Consider the following 20,266-nt stretch of genomic DNA (forward strand, 5'->3'; position numbering starts at 1 on the left):
GTACATTATATCAACAACACTACCTTGATCAATCATCACCCTTTTTACATCGTACCCACCAATTCTCAAGGTGACCACCAGAGCATCATCATAGGGCTGTATGGTTCCAACCTTGTCCTCATCTGAAAAGCCCAAAATCAGGGGGATGTCCACCCTGGCTCTTTTTGACGCTTGGCAATGCTCCTCGGCCGGAGGTCGGAACATCGACAATACCCTGGAAGGACAAGATCCAGTCCTCCCCGGGGCGGCAAAAATAACGTTTATTGTGCCAAGGGGGAGTCTTAAAGAAGCGTCCCCACGCATCTCTGAGCCTGCCTGGCCTACCCTACCACTGAAATGATGCAAGAGTTGCTTCAATTTCCCCTCTCGGACCAGCTGCTCCAAATGGTCCCATAAATTCCTGCAATCTTCTGTCATATGCCCATGATCCTGATGATAGTGGCAATATAGGTTCGGGTTGTGTCTCTTAGGCTCTTCTGTCATCTTGTTTGGCCATTTAAAAAATGGCTCGTTCTTTATCTTCTCCAATACCTACTGCACTGACTCCCGAAACACTGCATTAACCAACTGGGTGTCAGCAGAACCCGATTGCCCAACGAAGTCTTTCCGAGGTCGATTACTATTGTAACAGCCCGACCTGAAATCTCTTCTCTCCTGAGGGATTACCTTAGTCTTTCCTTTTCCCTGAAGTTGGTCTTCTTCTACTCTTCTGTACTTGTCGATCCTGTCCATTAATTGGTGTACACTGGTAATAGGTTTACCAGTTAGAGATTTCCTTAAATCATGCTCGGCTGGAAGACCAGCCTTGAAAATACTTATAGCCATATCATCATGCTCTCCCTCTATTTCATTAAACATTTCCCAGTATCTATTTGAATAAGCTTTAAGAGTCTCGCCTTCTCGTATGGACATAGACAGCAAGGATCCCAAAGGCCGAGGAACCCTACTGCAGGTGATAAAGCAAGTGCCAAAAGCCCGGGTAAGCTTTTTGAAGGACTCAATAAAGTTGGCCCTTAAACCGTTAAACCATCTCATCGCCACCGGACCCAAACTTGATGAAAAGACCTTGCACATCAAGGCCTCATCCCTGGAGTAGATAGCCATCCTTTGGCTAAAATGGCTAACGTGTTCTATTGGGTTTGTCCGACCATCATATAGGGTGAATATAGGTTGGTGGAATCGCCGAGGAAGAATCGCATCTTCTATATTCCTTGTGAAGGGTGATTTGGAGACTTGGCTTAACGCTTTGTTCATGGCATTGTTCCCTAAGCCCCTGCTAGGCGGGCTTTTGCACCTATGTCGACAGCTGTCCTCCTCTTCATAGGAAAAAGTCTCACTAGGTGGAGTTCTGGATCTCCGCCTATAACTAGCTCCATCCATCTCCTCGGATGACGGTTCGGAGCTAGGCCGGGAACGTCCTGGCCTGGCGTGGCGCAACTCTCTTTTCAACTCGTCAATTTCACGTTGTAAGTCCCTGTCATTCTTTGCATGGGAAAGATGACTCTTCCCACGGGAGTGACTTTTGGTGGTATGAGTTGTGCGCACACTCCCCTCACGGCCTTCTCTCCGTTTGAGACTTCGGTGCGGATTACCATTCTAGGAGCCTCTTGACTCTACTTGGTGTAAGTTGGCATCTACTTGATGTGGTCCTACTGTGTAGTGATGTGGACCTGCTTCCTCTATCATGAACGTTGAACCAGATTTCTTTTAATCTAAATCAAGCTCTTCCCACAGACGGCGCCAATTGTAAGGACTCAATTTGTGTCGATCCCAAACTTGTATTGGGTTCGAACGCTAAAGGCCCAAACAATAAATTTGTAAAGCGTGGATATAAAAGAACTGGATTAACTTCAGAAGAAAAACAATTAAACTTAACGTTTCTAGATGGATTAATACAGATATTACGACTAATTTATTCTTGAAACAAGATAAGTTCTTTATTTCATAAGATTTTCTTCTAAGCATCAATTGTTTAGAAGTTTCGATCCTTTCTCTTAATGCATTCTTCCATGTTATATACTGCCCTCTTGGTGTCATCTTCACCACATACGTGTAGGTTGGATTCGGGGGATCCCTTCCTGTCCATCCAATACCTCCTGGAACCTCCAACCAACAGCTGTAAGGCTGCTTCATCATTATTCAGGTATCACCTCCACATTAATGCGGCTAGAGAGTTGGTTGAGAGGCAATTAATGCGGAGGCAGCAGTTGTTAAAGATATTTATTTATTTTTTCTTTCTTACCCTTGGCCCCATGTCCCACCTTTAGTGGTAATGTAGCTTCGAAGTGTGTTTGTGACAATACGGCGTTCGGGTCATCCTCGGACACATATTGCCAAGAAAGATTTTGTCATCGGACGAATATTGGACCCATTTCATGTGATATCTACTCCTCTTTTCATTTGGTTCCCCTTATAACCTTATGTGGGCATCCTCGGATGGTTTAACTTCCTCAGATAGGCCACAAGCCCAGTTAACACGGTTTTAATAATTATTGATTAATTGGTCCCCACACGTACATTTACTCAAATGTGTGTGTATATATATTGAAAAGAACTTGTCATCTTTATAAACTTTATTAAGTATACACAAATTCCCTACTTTGCCATTGATATAACAAAAAGAAAAGAAAAGAATCACCATCATTTTATTGTAAATTTGCAATCACTCCTAGAATTAAATCTCTTCTATTTAATGTTTTTTTATTGATATTTTTTATTTTAAAAAAAACATCTCTCTCTCTCTCTCTCTCTCTCTCTCTCTCTCTCTCTCTCTCTCTCTCTCTCTCTCTCTCTCTCTCTCTCTCTCTCTCTCTTTGAGTAGTGTACTATCATTCCCTATCATTAAATCTCCCCTATTTAGGGTTTCTTTTTTCATTTAATATTTTCAGTTTAAATCAAGCATTAACACAAACAATTGGAAACTTACCAACAACAACAACAACAAAAAGTTTAGTTCCAAATAATAATAAAATATTCAAGTGAAAATTTCTTTATGAGTAAAAGCACTATTTTTGGAGAAAGTTTAGTATTTTTAAATTTTAAAAATGGACTATTATTACCTGTTATTAACAACTATTTTTGGAGACCACTGATAATGTGCTCAACTCTTTTTTGGGTGGGTTAGCTTCTTTTTTTTTTTTTTTTTTTTATCTATTTTTTTTTGGGAGGGGGCTACTCTCAATTTTGGGGTCTAATATTAACACAAAAAAAACTATAAAAATATATACATTCGGAAACTTTTTAAAAATTTTGTTAGCTAAGGCAAAGTGTCCCTTTGCCCCGAGGAAGGGAACGACTCTTCATAAGGATATTGGGTCAAGAAATATTTTTAGAAATTTTTTATAGAAAAATAAAAATGTAAATAATTGTTTTGACAATTTTTTATATTTTTCATAAAAATGATACAAATTTTTTTCCTAAAATGATCAATTAACAAATACCCTAAGGGTATCCATTAACCGGACCCATATAGATATTACTAAGTAACAAAAGGTGGTGGAATGACTTGAGTATCCCTCAAACCCTTTGTACATAAGGTATGTTTCAATATAACACTATCTCCATCCATGTATAGGTTATTGGGCCATTAATTATTAAACAAATTAATCTATTAGATGATGACAATTAAGTTTTCGTAGGGTACAATTAATGATTGTCCTTAATGCATTTGTGAATATACCATTTTAGAAAATTTTAATATCACTTTTATGAGAAATATAAAAAATTATTAAAAAAATTAATTACTTTTTTCTTAGAGCATCCATTAACTTTTTTTTTTTTTTTTTCCCATAAATGTATTACTAAAATGTTGATATTGTAGAGCTGTTCCTAATGGCTCTCTACACTAGCTTAAGATTTTTTTTTTTTTGAGTGAGGAAACACTAGCTTAAGACTTCATTAGACACACTATCAAATTACATAAGGGAGATTGATGTTGATGCTGAAATGCATGTGTAATAAAATAATACATATATGAGGTCTCTTGAGCGAATATTAAGCATCGTTTTTTCGCAATTTGAAACCTTTTTTTTTCTTTCTAAATACTGTGATTCAGTGAAACTATTATATTTGCATGCACAATTCACATGCAAATGGTGGCCAACTTTTTCTGCAGTAACATTGTTTTTTAATTAACTTTGTATCTACCATGAGTGTTGGAGTCTATCAAAACTCAAAATGTGAACGCATGTTGGACCAATATTATAGTTAATCATCATTAAATATTGGTCCAACATGTATAGTTAATCATCATTAAATATTGGTCCAACATGTGATTGTGCTAGCTAGCACAATCACATGGTTAGTTAATCATCATTAAATGTTGGTCCAACATGTGATTGTGCTAGCTAGCACAATCACATGGTTATGTCCCCATTAATTTCAATTTGGATAAAAGAGACAGAGAAACCCCCAAGGCACGTGTGCAAGTTGATGTGATTCTCTCTTCTATCAATGTAATAATACGACATCACAATTTCTTTTACGATTTTGAAATACTTCCAATTTATTTCTGAAATATTCAATCACCAAACAAAACATTGCTGAGAGCCTGAGGTATCTCGCGTATCTTAAATTTCTTTTGCAAATTCATTGATAACTGATGAGAATGAGTCATGTATTATGATAGACTTTGCTTTACTGCATGGTATACATTGAGTAATTGAAGAAGATCTCAAAGAGTAATTTCATTATGACTCTCTAACTAACTTCAACACTTCATTACACACATTATCATAATGATATAAAGAAAGATTGAAGTAGATGGTGGCCAGCTATTTTAATTTTGTAGTATTATACTTTTTTTTTTTTGATAAGTATTGTAGTATTATACTTCAGTTCTCCTGACTGAGTGTTTTGTATCGATTCTCTCATAATGTGTATCTATATATAAAGAAGATAGGTGTTGACCGAAATTCACATGCAAGACTGCAAATGGGGGCGAGCTATTTCGATGTTATCAACTTCAACTGCTCTATTGTTTTAGTACATCGATGAACTATGCAAGACTGCAAATGGGGGCGAGCTATTTCGATGTTATCAACTTCAACTGCTCTATTGTTTTAGTACATCGATGAACTTTGTTGACTGACTACGTGTTTTGAATCTGACTAATATATATATGCATTGGCCCACGGACAAATATTTAAGTAATGATGGTTCGCTAGCTCTCTCACGTAATAGACGGTGCAAGTGGATGTTCCTCACTTCTATATAAATATTTTTGCTGTTAGTCTTTACTATCCTGTTTCCTCTATAGTTTCCAAATACTTCTTGCTTATTTCTGATTTTTACCTGAGTACGTACCAGAGAAAACATGGCTGAGGCTATTGTTACTGAAGTTGCTAAGGAAATACTAAGCAAGCTGATTCCACTTGTTACCGAGCAGATCGGCCTTGCTTGGGGTTTCAAGGAGGAGCTGACACGGCTTCGTCAGTCAGTGGAGATGATCCAAGATGTGCTGGCTGATGCAGAGAGAAAGCAAGTGACTGACCTGTCGGTGAGGCGCTGGCTGCAGAGACTTCAAGATGTTGCTTATGATGCTGATGATGTGATGGATGAGCTTGCGTATGAGATTCTCCGGCGAAAGGTAGAGATCCGAAATCAAATGAAAAGAAAGGTATGCTTCTTCTTTTCATTTTCAAACCCCTTTGCATTTCGTATCAAGATGGCCAACAAGGTTAAGAATATTAGCGAGTCGCTAAAAAAGATTAATGAAGACGCAAATGGATTTGGACTTACTAGAGCAAAATTAGTAAATGCAAGTCCTGAAATAATCCCAAACCGAGAGACAGACTCCTCTGTTGATCATTCAGAAATTGTAGGAAGGGAAGATCATGTCTTAGAAATAGTAGACTTGCTGCTTAGTGCAACCAATCAACAACTCTCAGTCATTCCTATTGTAGGAATGGCAGGTTTGGGAAAAACAACTTTAGCAAAATTAGTGTACAATCATGAGCTAGTAAAGAGACATTTTGATAAGAGAATATGGGTATGTATCTCTGATGATTTCAATGATAAAAGGATTTTGAGAGAGGCTTTAGAATCCCTTACCCATAACTCAAGTACATTAGAAAATAAGAATACAATATTAGAATGCCTTCAAAAGGAGTTGCAAGGCAAAAGATATCTTCTAATACTTGATGATGTATGGAATGAAGAACCTGTGAAATGGGATTCTTTAAGGAGTGGTTTATTAGGAATTAATCCGAATGCGGGAAATAGCATTATTTTAACAACCCGTAGTGATAAAGTGGCCAAAATCACGATGACACTTCCACAAAATAACTTGAAAAAACTATCAGAAGATGAATGCTGGTCCATAATTAAAAAAAAAGTAGCTCTTAATGAAAGAGTTCCACTAACTCGTGATTTAGAGGCTATTGGAAGGGATATTGCCAAAAAATGTGGAGGGGTCCCATTAGCTGCAAAAGTCCTAGGAGGGACAATGTCTCTTAAAAAGGAGAAAAGTGAATGGTTAGCAATTCAAAACAATGAAATTTGGAATTCGCTAAATGGTAGTAATGAAATGTTACCAATATTAAAATTAAGCTTTGATCATCTTTCACCACCATCTCTAAAACAATGTTTTGCATATTGTTCAATTTTCCCCAAAGATGATAGGATTAATAAGGAAGAATTAATTCAGCTTTGGATGGCTGAAGGGTTCCTTCAACCATCTCTAGGAGGTTGTCAAGTGATGGAGGATATTGGTAACAGGTGTTTTGATATCTTATTGGCAAATTCCTTATTCCAAGATGAGGAAAAGGATGAATATGATAATATTTTCATATGCAAGATGCATGATTTGGTACATGATCTTGCTCTCTCAGTATCAAAATCAGAGACCCTAATTTTAAATGAGGATTTGAGAGATGATATCAGCCTTGTACGACGTTTGGTGATCCAACCTAAAGACAAAACTATGCCAAGAATTCCATTTTTAAAAGATGGTGTTTGGAAATTGCGCGCATTTATTTCAGAAAATGCTGCAATTGGCAAAGCAATATTCAATTTTGAATGCTTGCGTGTTTTAAAATTATATGGAAACAGTATAAAAGAATTGCCAAGTTCAATTGGCCTATTAATACATTTGAGACTTCTCAGCATCTCAAGTACCTACATCAAAGTGTTACCAAAGGCCATCACCAAGCTCTACAATTTGCAAACTTTAAGAGTTGAAGGTTGTAATAATCTCAAAGAGCTTCCAGAAGATCTAAAAAATTTGATTAATTTGAGACATATTTATTTTAATGGTTATGAAATTGAGCGAACACCTAAAGGCTTAGGGCAGTTGACTTGTCTGCAAACTTTGCAATGTTTCGTTGTGGGTCAAGGCACAGGTTTTCAGATCGAAGAATTGGGAAGCTTGAATCAACTAAAAGGAGAATTAGACATTCGTAGGCTAGAGCATGTGAAAGATAAAGAAGCCTCCAAAAACGCCAAATTAGTAGAAAAGGCCAAAGTATACGAGTTGGGATTTTACTGGAGTGAGAATAGAGAAGGCAACCACAATAATGATGAAGAGGTGTTGGAAGGACTCCAACCTCACCGATATTTGAAGAGCTTAAAAATTGTTGGTTTTGGAGGGGAGAAATTCCCATCATGGATGTTGACAAGTCGTGATGCAAGGGATGGCTTTTTGCTATATGACAATTTGATTAATATCAAATTAATTGGTTGCAAGAAATGTGAGGTTCTTCCCACTCTCGGGCTTCTACCTTGTCTTAGGGATCTTTATATAAATGGTATGGATAATGTAAGATCTATAGGAACCGAGTTTTACGGCAACTATAATGATGGTGGTTACGACAAAATATTGTTCCCGTGTTTGAAAAGTCTTCAATTGCGGTGGATGCGAAATCTAGTTGAATGGACGGATGCCTTAAGAATTTGACCATTCAGTACTGTAAGCAACTGAAAAGTGCTCCATGTCATTTTCCTTCTCTTGAGAAATTAGAAATTTCCGAAACCAATAGCACGACATTTAAAAAAATTAGCAGCAAGCTTACCACACTAACGTCCCTCCAAATTAGGGCAATTTCAAAACTTGCTTCTTTGCCAGAGCAGTTATTGAAAAATAATTCGAGTCTTATGTCTTTGAGTATATTGAGATGTAATGATTTGGTATCCCTATCACCACATGGGGATGTATGGGGCTTCTACACTTCTCTTCGGTCACTGGAAATATTATTCTGTAAGAAATTGAGTTATTTGCCGGATGGACTGCACACCCTTCGTTCCCTTGAGAATTTCAACGTAAGATATTGTCATAATCTGAGGTCCTTTCCAAGTATAAAAGGTGTGGCGTTACTTCTTCGAACCCTAGCGATATCGTGCAGTGATGAAGTTCTACCAATTGGTCTTCAATCATGTATATCTCTATCGTCATTGGAGATAGATGAGTGTCCTAATCTGATATCAATTCCAAATCTACATGATTTGCATTCACTTTCCTCTTTAACAATTACATCTTGTAAAAGATTGATGGGTTAGACTGCCTCACCCGCTTGAAGTCTTTGAGTATTGGTGGGTTTTGTGAGGAGTTGGATGCTTTCCCTAGTCTCAGTTCCATCCAACACGCATCCCTTGAAACACTAACATTGTTTGGATGGGCTAAACTCAACTCTCTCCCAGAAGATATTCAACGATTTACTGCCCTAACAGAACTCTGGATACTTAATTTTGACCAGATGGAAGCTTTGCCTGAGTGGTTGGGCAACCTTTCTTCTGTTCGAAACTTGTTTCTTTGGGAATGCAAGAACCTGATGTATCTGCCAACAGCGGGAGCCATGCAACACCTCACCAAATTAAATATTTATAAATGCCCCAAATTAAAGGAAATATGTGTGAAGGGAAGCGGCGCAGAGTGGCTCAAAATTGCCCATATTCCAAATATCTATATCGACAGGGAACGGATTAAAGGGTAGTTGTGCATATTGGTCCAAGACAGATCAGAGTGGTAAGTTTTCTCATATTGAATTAATCAAACAGACAATTATCAAAGATTACGCATAGATTTTTTCTTTAATTTGATTTATTCCTTATTCTCTCACAGGGAAAAAAAGAAAGAAAAAGGAAAGTTCTCTTCAAGAGCTGCAAATGATCAAAATTCAAGGGCTGCTCACCAAATTAGAGAAGTTGAAGATGTATTTGGTCAAAGTAATACAAAAACAATGCGGTAAGTCCATCTCCTATTCTTCCACTTCTCTTTTATATACTCTATTTCACAAATTTAGGTTATTTGATGGTTGTTATCCAATTGGGGGCCAAGTTCAGGTGTTATTTCTTTTCCAACATAACAAAATGCTAGCGTAATTCTTTGTTTATAATTCGTAAATTCAAAAATTATTTGTTTCTAATACTTAAAATAAAAAAAATAAAAAATGAGTTTGTAAATTTTGGTAGCGTTGCATCTATTTTGTGTTCGTTTTCTGATATATGTAGTGTATATTGTTCATGGCAATGCATCCTTAGACTATATTTCAAAATATATAAGCCACTAGTGCTACGTAGCATTTCTTTGATGTAAGTGTTAATGGTAGCTTATGATTTGGCGGAGGATTCTTCGCCATTCTAGCCCCAGTTTTCAATCAGCCAAACTTTAACACCTAAGCACATTCTTAGTTGGAGGAGTCAAATTTTGAGGATCTTTATGCTGCAGATATGAGGCGTCAATGGTAGCTTTTGATTTGGCACAGGGTTAACTTTTTCTCTCTTCAAGATCTGAATTTTGGGTACAAGAATTCTGCTTTCAGGGAACAGAGGAAGTGGACCAATCCCTTACTAAAGAGATGCTCACTTTACGGTAAAAGCTGAATATTTCTTGTTGGTTGCTGTCAGAATGGTTGACGGTTGTTGAATTACTATCTGAGTGAAGTTCATCAAAATTAGTGAGTTCCCCCAAAATCTCATCTTCTTTTCCTCTGATATCACCTTTTTAATAAAATCTACCCCTCTTGTTTCTTTAATTCATCTACTGTTTACTGAATTTGTTTATATATTGACTGTAAAATTGGCAGAGTGGTTGGGAAACCTTTTCTCTCTTCAACATTTGGTACTTATTTGGATGCAAGTGGATGCCATGTATTGGCTCACCAATTTGCAACACCTATTCATTCATAACTGCCTCAAGTTAAATGATAGAAGTGCTGAGAGTATCAGCCAATTCTGGTCCAATGACAGGGAATGGATTAAAGAGGAAGCTGTTTGAAGTTAACACATATATAATTACAACAATGTGTGTGGTCAGTTATCTTAAACTTAATCCTCTTTTCTTCTCTGATACTCTGCTTTAAATCAACTAATTACATTCACAATTTCCCTAATGTCTTCCTTTCTTTATTTGCTTTCCTCTGATCTTTTTTAATCTATTTCTTATTTATTAATTAAATATATTGCCTTGATGTGCAGGCCAAATTCTATTATATTCAGTTGGAAGAACAATTAATTACTTTATGATTGAACAAAGCTGATGAATGTGCTCCCATACAATGCCTCACTGCATTATTACATCATCAAGAGGAAGTTTATGTGATATCAGGAAATGTTGGGGGTAAGTCCATCCAAAGCTGACTTTCTACTCTCTCCTCTCTAATACTAGAAATGTTTTTTTTCATATTAGAATAAAATAGAAAAATTTTATTCATAATTTTTTTTTCTTTTGCTTCCATAAAATATTTACTTTCTTCAAGTTTTTCACATAATTTGGGCATTATTTGTCTGTAGGAAGTCGTGGTAGTATTTCAACCTAGGTCCTCTAATGCGTGAACAGGTTTGGGTACTTCAACTGCCTGATTCTCTTTCTTGTGAAGGTTTTGTTGTTTTCTTTTTTCTTGCCCTTCCCCCAACATAATATAATGAATGAAAATGGATTATGTATTATGATAGTGCTTGCGTAAGTGTCAATGAGAAAGTTTTAATTCCCCCAAAATTATTGTTATTTTTCCAATATTATATTTTTTTTTGAGCTTTAGCCAATCATTAGATTTTTTTTATATACTTTTAACAACTTGATCAATAATTGCTCTCTTTTCTGAAAAAAGTTAGAATGCACCGAGCATAATAAACATAATTGAAGAATTTTGAAATACAATTAAGGATCGCTAATTACCAAGCTCCTATGTCATATTCAAAAATGAAAAATAGACACTTTACAGCAATACTAGTCATAATGTGCTCTTCTTGATGAAAGTGAAGGCAGCGAAAAGATGGAATATAATATTTCCTGCTGAACTAAGTCAGGGCAGTAAGGATAGGAACAATTCATGTTCTTCCTTTTCTCTTTTAGATTTCTCATTTTTCTGTCCCAGCATGTACTCACTTTCACATATTTAGGTTATTTGATGGTTGTTATCCAATTGGGGGCTGAAATGTATTTATCTGACACACAAGTTCAGGTATTTAAATTTCTACTTTTGTCCAAGGCATTATTTCTTTTCTAACATGTCAAAATGCAAGTGTGATTCTTTGTTTATAATACTTAAATTCAAAAATTATTTGTTTCTAATACTTCAAATTCAAAAATTTTAAAAAGTGAGTTTGTAAATCTTGGTAGCGTTGTATCTATATTGTGTGCATCTAGTTTGTAAATCTTGTTCATGGCAATGCATCCTTCCTTAGACAATATTTCAAAATATTTAAGCCACTAGAGTAGTACATAGTATTTCTTTGATATAAGAGCCAACCGTAGCTTCTGATTTGGCACAGGATTCTTCACCATTCTAAAGCCCTGATTTCAATCAGCCAAACTTTGACACCTAGGTGCATTCCTAGTTTGAGGCGTATATTTTTGAGCTGTGCAGATGAGCTCTCAATGGAAGCTTCTGATTTGGTGCATGATTAAATTTTTTCTCTCTCTTCAAGAGCTGAATTTTGGGTACAAGAATGCTACTTTTGGGCAGCAAAGGAAGAGATCTAATCCCTTACTAAAGAGATGCTCTCCGGTGTTATTCAGAGTGGTCGATAATTTTCCAGAAGTTATTACCATGTTATGCTCACTTTACAGTAAAAGCTGGATATTTTTTATTGGTTGCTGCCAGAATGGTTAATGATTGCTCCCGGTCTAATGGAGTGTTGATTTGAGTGTTATCTGGTTGAAGTTCATCAAAAATTGGTGAGTTCCCCCAAATCTCATTTTTGTTTCCTCTGATTTCACCCTTCTAACAACATCTATCCTTTGGTGGTTCTTTATTTCAACTATTATTTAGTAAATTTGTTGATATTATGGAATGTAAAATTTGCCAGAGTGGTTGGGCAACCTTTTCTCTCTTCAACACTTTGTACTTATTTGGACGCAAGAACCTTTTTTATCTGGCCTAAAGTGGATGCCATGTAACAGCACACCAAATTGCAACACCTATTCATTCATAACTGCCTCAAGATAAATGATAGAAGTGCTGAGAGTTATTGACCAATTCTGGTCCAATGACGAGGAATGAATTAAAGAGGAAGCTGTTTGAAGTTCACACATATATTATCACAACAATGTGTGGTCAGTTATCTCAAACTTAATCCTCTTCTCTTCTCTGATACTCTACTTCAAATCAACTAATTACATTCATAATTTCCCTAATGTCTTCCTTTCTTTGTTTGCTTTCCTCTGATCTTATTTTTAATCTATTTCTTATTATATGAATTAAATCATTGCCTTGATATGCAGTCGAAACTATATTATATTCAGTTGGAAGAACATTTAATTAATTTTATGGAGTTTAATAGAAGTTCGTCAAAGTTGGTAAGTTTTTCACATATCTTCTTGTTTATGAAGTATTAATTCATTCCAAATAATATACCATTCATTCCAAAGATCCCTTCTTCGCTATCATTTTTTCTACAACATTCTCTAACTTTTTTCGACCTCTTAGCATTTGAGATTTCAATATCATATAAAATTTCCTTATTCATGATGGGTTCAGATTTTAAGGAGCTTGAAGCTTTATACTCTTCCATATGTTAATTACAATAAACTAGACTAGTGATTTAGCTCAATAAAATAAACGCCAAATTATTGGATATTAATCTCAAGCCACATACATTTATAACAATAAACTAAGGAATCTTTTGTGCTTGGTTCATGTCCTATTGCAATGTTTTCATATGAGAAGGTTATTCAGAAAAATCATCATATATTATAATTGTTTTTTCTATTGCTGATGGCCCTAGGGGAAGATTCTATTAAGGAGCAGCATATAAGAATTATGTGATTGCACAAAGCTGATGCATGTGCACCCATGCAACGCCTCACCACATTATTACATCATCAAGAGGAAGGATGCGGTAAATGTAATGCCTTAGGTTTTCTAGTAGCATCTTGAAATTTATGTGATATCAGGAAAGGCTAGTGGTAAGTCCATCCAAAACTGACTTTCTACTCTCTCTCTTCTCTAATACTAGTATTTTTTTTTCATATTAGAATAAAATAGAGGATTTTTATTCATAAATTATTTGCTATTTCTTACATAACATTTTACTTTCTTCAAGTTTTTCACATAATTTGGGCATAATGTTTCTGTAGGAAGATGTGGTACTTTCAACTTAGGTCCTCTATTGTGCAAACAAGTTTGGGTACTTCAGCTGTCTAATTTTCTTTATTGCGAAGGTTTTGTTATTTTCTTTTTTCTTGCCCTTCCCCCAACATAATAGAAAGCATAAAAATGGGTTTTTATTTTATTTTTAAATTATTATAATAATGCTTGCATAAGTGTCATCAAGAAAGTTTTAATTCCCACAAAATTATTTTTATTTTCCCAATATTATATGTTCTTGAGCTTTAGCCAATCATTAGGTTTTCTAATATACTTTTTAATAACTTGATCAATAATTGCCCTCTTTTCTGAAAAAGTTAGAATGCATGGAGCATAATAAACATAATGCTAGAATTTTGAAATACAATTAAGGATCAGTAATTACCAAGCACCTATGTCATATTCAAAGATGAAAAATGACTCTTTACATCAATACTTTCCATAATGTGCTCTTCTTGATGAAGGCAAAGGCAGGAAAAAGATGGAATATGAGATTTCTTGCTGAACTTGGTCAGGGTAGTAAGGATAGGAACCATTCATTTTCTTCCCCTACTTATTATAAATTCCTTCAAAAGTTTATGGTGAGTAAATGTCATTTCATCCTTTTTATATTGATAATGATACCTATTTATATCATCAATTGGAGTCACTAAATGTTAATGATGTTGGAACCTTTCTAGAGTGGTGGGTGATGTAGAACAGAGCTCATTAGAATTCAGTGTGCGGAAAATTCAAGAAGTTGAAAAGTACTATTAGAAGTTGTTGGAGATCACGGTAAAATTGCGTGAAATTTGGTGACATGAAGGGAAATGGTGTTGGGAGTAAAACTCATAGCCTTTGGCCACGATCGAACATGCTTTTTGGGTAAATTCTTTCATAAAGCCCTTTGAATTTATGAATTCAAGGAACCCTATGTGGATTTGAGGTTCTCACGCAGGAGCTAACGTGTTTAATTTCTTTTTATTTAGAAAGTAACGTGTTTGTTTTCTTGTAACTTCTGCAACAATAGTGGGGCAGCTTCAAATCTTTTCAAGAAATGAAACCCAAGAACAAGAATGCACTACCTTCCAGTAAAGAAAGGTGCGATCCCTCTCAATTGAAACCTAAGTGGAAGATTTGGCACAGTGGTTGAGGATTTATTTTAACTTATAATCTTGCGAAGTTTTAGATTACAGACAAAAGATTGGTCATAATCCAGAAATCACAAAAGGCGGACTTACAAATTGATTCCAGTACTTTTTATTCCTAAACTCACTAGGAATTGTGAGTTCTCTTCTTCTCTTCTATTGTCTCTCTTCCAAAAAATTTTATTATTAATATATATTTTTTCCTATTCTCAACTTTGTATACTACTCACTGAAATTGTTAATCTTTTCAAATTCATTGTTTGTTTATATTTCAGTGGAAAATTGACTGCAATAGGGAGTGTTGATGACCTTGTTCGTGTTATATGGAATTTTTCATAATCATGTACACATTTCTTAATTTGCTCTTTTCCATGTTTTTCATTTTGAAACTTTTTTCTTTTCCATTTCTAATGACATACATGGATTTATTCTTGGATTACAGATTGTGAAATCTAAGTTTTCCCTATTACTTGAGATTCTCATATCCGGTCATTTTTTTTTTTTTTTTTTGATAGGTAAGAAAAAATATATTTAAAAAAACAGCTAGATGCAAAAAACACTAGCATGATTACAACAAAAAACAAAAACAAAAAAACAATAATTACAAAGAAAGAGAGCTAAGGAAAAGAGGAAGAGAGTCACTAGATATGAGTCCCCAAGCTCTAGCCCAGTCAAACAGGGAACTAGAAAAGAGAGCAAGCATTTGGTCCTCAAATCTATCCAAATCCTCAAACGTCCGCCGATTGCGTTCCTTCCAAATACACCACATCAAACACAACGGAACTAAGTTCCAAATGTAAGATGAATGCTTCCCCAACCAATTCCAACAACTAAAAGAAAGCCTGACACCGTACATGAGGGGACCCATGAAATGCCAAAAATCCGATAGACAAAACACCACAGTCGATAAGCTCTTCCACAATGTAACAACAAATGATCCACTGTCTCACCACAGCAACGACACATAATGCACCAGTCAAGAAAATCAAAGCCTCTAAGCCGTAAGTTATCACCCGTGAGGATCCTATCCCATGCTGCTGTCCAAACAAAGAAAGAGACACGCCGGGGAGCCTTAACCTTCCAAATACCTTTCCATGGAAAAACAATGGAAGAAGAGCCATGTAACTTATGATAAAATGAGCGGATAGTAAAATCCCCGTTTTTTGTCAACCTCCATCTCAACCGATCACCATCAGTCCCTGTAGGTAAATAGGCTGCCAAGAGTCAAAAGAAATCAACCCCACAATGGAAAGGTAATATTACCCTTCCACAATGGTAATATCCGGTCAATGGAAAACAAACCTTCCCAATTCCATGTTAGATTCTCTTCGGAGTTTCAAAAGTAAATGCCCTTAATACTAACCCAGCATTGGGGTGTTATCTGAGTTTGGTTGAATAATCTAGATCTATATAAGACAGAAAAATTAGTTGATGTATTCTTAGTGGAGCCTTTTAATTTTTGTAAAGGATGTCCAACATTTCAGGCTACACACAAATCAAACATTATGTGTGCCTAAGCTCAAGTTGCTGCCTCATCTACTTCAACAATCGCAAGTAAGATATTTTGAAATCAAAAAGAGTAAACAAGAGTGGGTGACTTTCCACTATAGTTGCAGAACCTTTATTTAGTTGATGAGATGTCTATAAACAGTTGCAAGAAGTTGAGATATCTACCAGCATGGGTGTGGTGCCTCACTAAATAACAGATGATGCCATGTTGGTAATCCTTCATTTCCCAAATAGAGGTTATGTACTTCAGCATAGATTGATCAAGATTGCCCATGTTCCAATTATCTAGACAAACTTTTGACTCCTATGCTAAGCTTAAAGAATCTAAAATCGGTATTTTTGCTCAAATGTCCTTAGGTTTAATATATTACTTTGAATGGACTAGCTTATGCACTTAATTTTTAATTTCCATAATTTTTGTTCAAAATTGTGTGCTCATATAGAGTAGCACATTTTTCTGCGTAGCATTCTTAGATCTTCAAATTTTCCATCCAACAACAAAAATCAAGTATTTTTGTTTGAACAATCAATTCTAAACTTCTTGAGATTATTTGTGTGTGTATTCTGGTCTACCAACAATGCATTGATTAGGGCTCTTTAGTTACTATTACATTGTCTTCACTGTTAAGCTTTCACTAACCAATTTTGGATTAAATAGGTCTCTATCATTATTCATATTTCAAGCTTCTCTAAAGTTAATTAGTGTTATGAATTCTTCTGAAGTTAGTTTTAAACATGTGAAATACTCAGAGACAAATTATTTATTCTATTTTAAATAGATTTGTAGATAAACTTAAAGTCCGGTTTGCTGTATAGTGTGCACTATAAGGAAGTATAACTTGAGATTCAAATCAAATTAAACAAGAAGGTTAACATCTTTTTTCTTTTGAGATCAAATTATAATGTTGGGTAAGCTGTTTTACTCATCATTGGATTACTTCATAATTGCAGTTACATTTATTCTCAAGCTAAGCTAATTTTATTTTCTTCAGTTTTTTTTTTTTTTTTTTTTTTTTTTTTTTCCCTAAAAGACTTTTGGTTTTAGGTTGGCTGGAACCATGACTTGAATGTACATGCAAGTGTCAATTGGGTATATTAGGTATCACTTCGACAATGAATCAAGTAAGGCCTATGCTTTTCCAGCATTTACACTTTTCACCAAGTTTGCTTCTATCTCCTATATATATAATAAAAAATAACTCCTTTTTCTCCTTGAATATACAGGATTCCTGACAATTTGTCCGCTGTTCAAATCCTATGTTTTGATTTCCTAACTTAAAGTCTCTGTTGTAGTGACTTCAGCAGTTTTCTAGATTATGAGGTACACATCAAGGATTACCCTTACATACTGATTATGATCATATATATATATATATATATATATCTTGTTTTTAATGTTCAAATTTTAGTACTAATCAATGGCATAAACTATGACATCCGGTCCTCAGACGTCTACAAGAAATTGAAGAACCCAATTAAGAAGAGAAACTTGAAACTCAAATTTGATGCATTTTTTTTTTTTTTTGGTATGAGATCAAGTTATGCACTAAGATATACGTCTAGTGCCTTGCCATCTTGCAAACTTGATTGATAGTTAAAATCATTTCACAGATAATCCTTGCTACAAATCTCTGTAGAGAGCATATAATAGTAAACTTCAATTAATGTATTTCCAAATTTCTGTTTCAGTCTTATCTTATTGTCAGTCTTGTTGTCTTAACTATGAGGCCAACCTGTTTGGGTGCTCCACTTCATATACCTGTATGGAGGGTAACAGCCTACAAATTGCAAACAAGGCAATGGACAGAAGTCTCTGTAAGCCAATTTTGTTTGTAATTATTCATTTAATACAATATGGCTTAAAATTTAATTTTACTCAAAAATAAGACTGAAAAGTTCTATCAATGTTCTACCAAAAAAAAAAACTTCTATCAATGAAATCTTCTATAACTAAAAATCTAAAATATCGTAGCTGTGCTTTTTATCCAATTTGAATTGTATTTCCTACACTAAAAGCCCCATTGTCAATGATAAGTTGAAACAAGATACAACACATTTTTCTTGCCATAGAATTATGATTATTTTGTGAGAATTTGCAAACTGATTTGAAAAAATTTAGGGAGGCATCACAAATTTAGAGAAAAAGTTAGAACATATAGGTATGAATGCTTAATCAATGGTTACATAAGTTAATTTTGCAGTCTACCCAAAAAAGAACCAGGGATAGTAGCTAATTGCTAATCAAGGTTGAACAAATTTGTGCCAAGTCAATACTTCCAGCTTTAAGCTTTATTATTACTCACTGTAATGCATTTTCTTGTGACGCATATAACCCACTGGAAAATGTAATTCTATTCTTTTTTTGATTGAATCACGTTGAATGTTTGTTTATGCAGGTCTGAAAAGTTGACAGTTCTTTACTTAAATGGGTAAATATGAAGTCTACTTCCAGAAGGGAATGGTTAAAAGCGCTGGATACTCACTCTTTAGTGCCATTCTAGTTTTCGATTCCCTGGGCTGGTATCTTGGAAAACATCAAAAGGTAATGCCAATTGCATCAGAATGTGAAGTGTGCTGTTCAGCGGAGACATCATTGCTGCCTGTATTTAAGACTCCAATCTTGATAATAGGTGACCTCATCTGCCGCAACAATAGAATGTCTTCTCTAAAAACTGACTTTATATACTGAAGGTATACCTTTTGTCATTTTTACTTACAGTCTTGTCATAGTTACTAATAAAAGAACTCCTAGTGAGTGTTATTTTAATGTCTTTTCTTTTGTCATTCAATTTAACATTGTCATTGTAGGATACAAAGAAATCTCTTTTGTGTGTTTTTGTGTACCTTGTGCTGCTATCTGTAAAATAATTTACTATATCTATAGAATAATTTAGCATGATTCCTCACCATTTTCACAATTAGGTGTTTTTATAAGGTCTAAACGGGTTGTTCAGCATTCCCTTTATATTCTTGAGTTTCCTTACAAACTATAGTTTTTCAATCTTTTGTTTAATACTTATGCTGCCATATGTAGGCATTGAAATTTATTTTCGACCTACAGCCAAAGCAAGGGAGATATGGCAAGCTACTATGATCCATATTGCCCAAGAAGGTGGCTGCTTTGTTCTATCTTCAAACCAATTCTGCAAAAAGAGGAGACTATCCGTTGTCAACAGAAACGTATGTCAATACAATAAGAAGTATTGCACGTAGTGTTATTTTATTGTCATCCAGTTGTGACCATTCTGGCTGAACCTAATTTCCAAGGGAGTCTCTCATCTGAAACAATCTTTTCCTCTCTTAATGTTCCAGAACTTGGAGGGTGTTTGAGCAAAGCTAGATTTTAGTGGAAAGAGGCATCAAGTGGGACCAAACTCAGTCAATCTGACTCTGAATATACCCAATCCAATTTCTTTTACAACTTCTGTGAAAGTGGAAGTTCTTGGTGAGCTACAATTATGACTTAGCTGTGTAAAAAGTTATTAAACAAATTTCTTCTAGCTTTCCTCTTGCCAAACAGCTAATCTAAGCTTTGTATATATCTTTTGTAATGTTTAGAGGTGTATAGAGGTTAGATAGTGTCCATGATTCGTCCAACACATTTTGAAGATTTCAAATATTTGCATAGATTTTCCTGTACAGTTCATGAATATGTTAGTCCTAGCATATTTGCAATTGCCGTGATGAACTTTCATATGTATACTAAATTATGTATCTTTTCCCCTTAGGTTTCTTTCAAAAATATTAGGTATCTGAAAGGGTAATTATGAATTCCAGGCTACAAATTTGCGAAAAAAATGTCTCTATTGTTGTAGTTAAGTCAGAGATATTGGTTCTTCCAGGTCCCTAGGTATTGTGGAGCTCTTACTTTCTTCCAGTATAATAACAATGCTCATTATTAAAACCTAGGCCTTTTCATCCAAAAGTGATAAAAGAATAATTCAAAGAAGTGAAATGTAGATGCGCATCAAGGTGGCCAAAAGAAAAATAAAAATTACTGCAAGAACATAATTCACCTAAGCATACTTGTCTATATTACTGTCATACAAGAAGTTTTTGTATGAGAGAAACTTCGCTTAATTAATAGTAAAACTTCAAAGAATTATA

The 20,266-nt window shown here is 35.0% G+C and overlaps 2 protein-coding genes and 1 long non-coding RNA gene across 35 annotated transcripts; 2 read left to right on the forward strand and 1 right to left on the reverse strand.

The window, feature by feature from the left end:
* Nucleotides 1-531: 531 nt before the first annotated feature.
* On the reverse strand, nt 532-1,380 carry LOC126703747 (uncharacterized). The gene has a single exon (XM_050402826.1). The coding sequence runs from the start codon at nt 1,378-1,380 to the stop codon at nt 532-534; it is 849 nt and encodes a 282-aa protein (XP_050258783.1).
* A 3,781-nt stretch (nt 1,381-5,161) lies between these two features.
* On the forward strand, nt 5,162-8,963 carry LOC126702574 (putative disease resistance protein RGA3). The gene has a single exon (XM_050401319.1). It carries the CDS (start codon nt 5,315-5,317, stop codon nt 7,892-7,894), a length of 2,580 nt encoding a protein of 859 aa, XP_050257276.1. The 5' UTR covers nt 5,162-5,314; the 3' UTR covers nt 7,895-8,963.
* Nucleotides 8,964-9,547: 584 nt separating this feature from the next.
* Nucleotides 9,548-19,886, forward strand: LOC126701439 (uncharacterized). Of its 33 annotated transcripts, none has more exons than XR_007647326.1 (20): nt 9,548-9,890; nt 10,020-10,244; nt 10,411-10,552; nt 10,726-10,777; nt 11,335-11,396; nt 11,707-11,760; nt 11,863-12,112; nt 12,244-12,490; nt 12,659-12,733; nt 13,162-13,342; nt 13,988-14,387; nt 14,492-14,603; nt 14,692-14,786; nt 14,926-14,993; nt 16,118-16,370; nt 17,205-17,281; nt 17,384-17,480; nt 17,849-17,974; nt 18,556-18,850; nt 19,194-19,886. It is a non-coding gene; the product is annotated as an uncharacterized LOC126701439 (long non-coding RNA). The 33 variants fall into 33 exon arrangements; XR_007647323.1 differs by having other exon boundaries at nt 10,726-10,771; XR_007647338.1 differs by lacking the exons at nt 11,335-11,396; nt 11,707-11,760 and adding an exon at nt 16,939-17,068 and having other exon boundaries at nt 10,726-10,771; nt 11,802-12,112; nt 16,135-16,204; nt 16,302-16,370.
* Nucleotides 19,887-20,266: the final 380 nt, after the last annotated feature.

Source organism: Quercus robur, chromosome 10, assembly GCF_932294415.1.
Source record: "Quercus robur chromosome 10, dhQueRobu3.1, whole genome shotgun sequence".
Lineage (NCBI taxonomy): Eukaryota > Viridiplantae > Streptophyta > Magnoliopsida > Fagales > Fagaceae > Quercus > Quercus robur.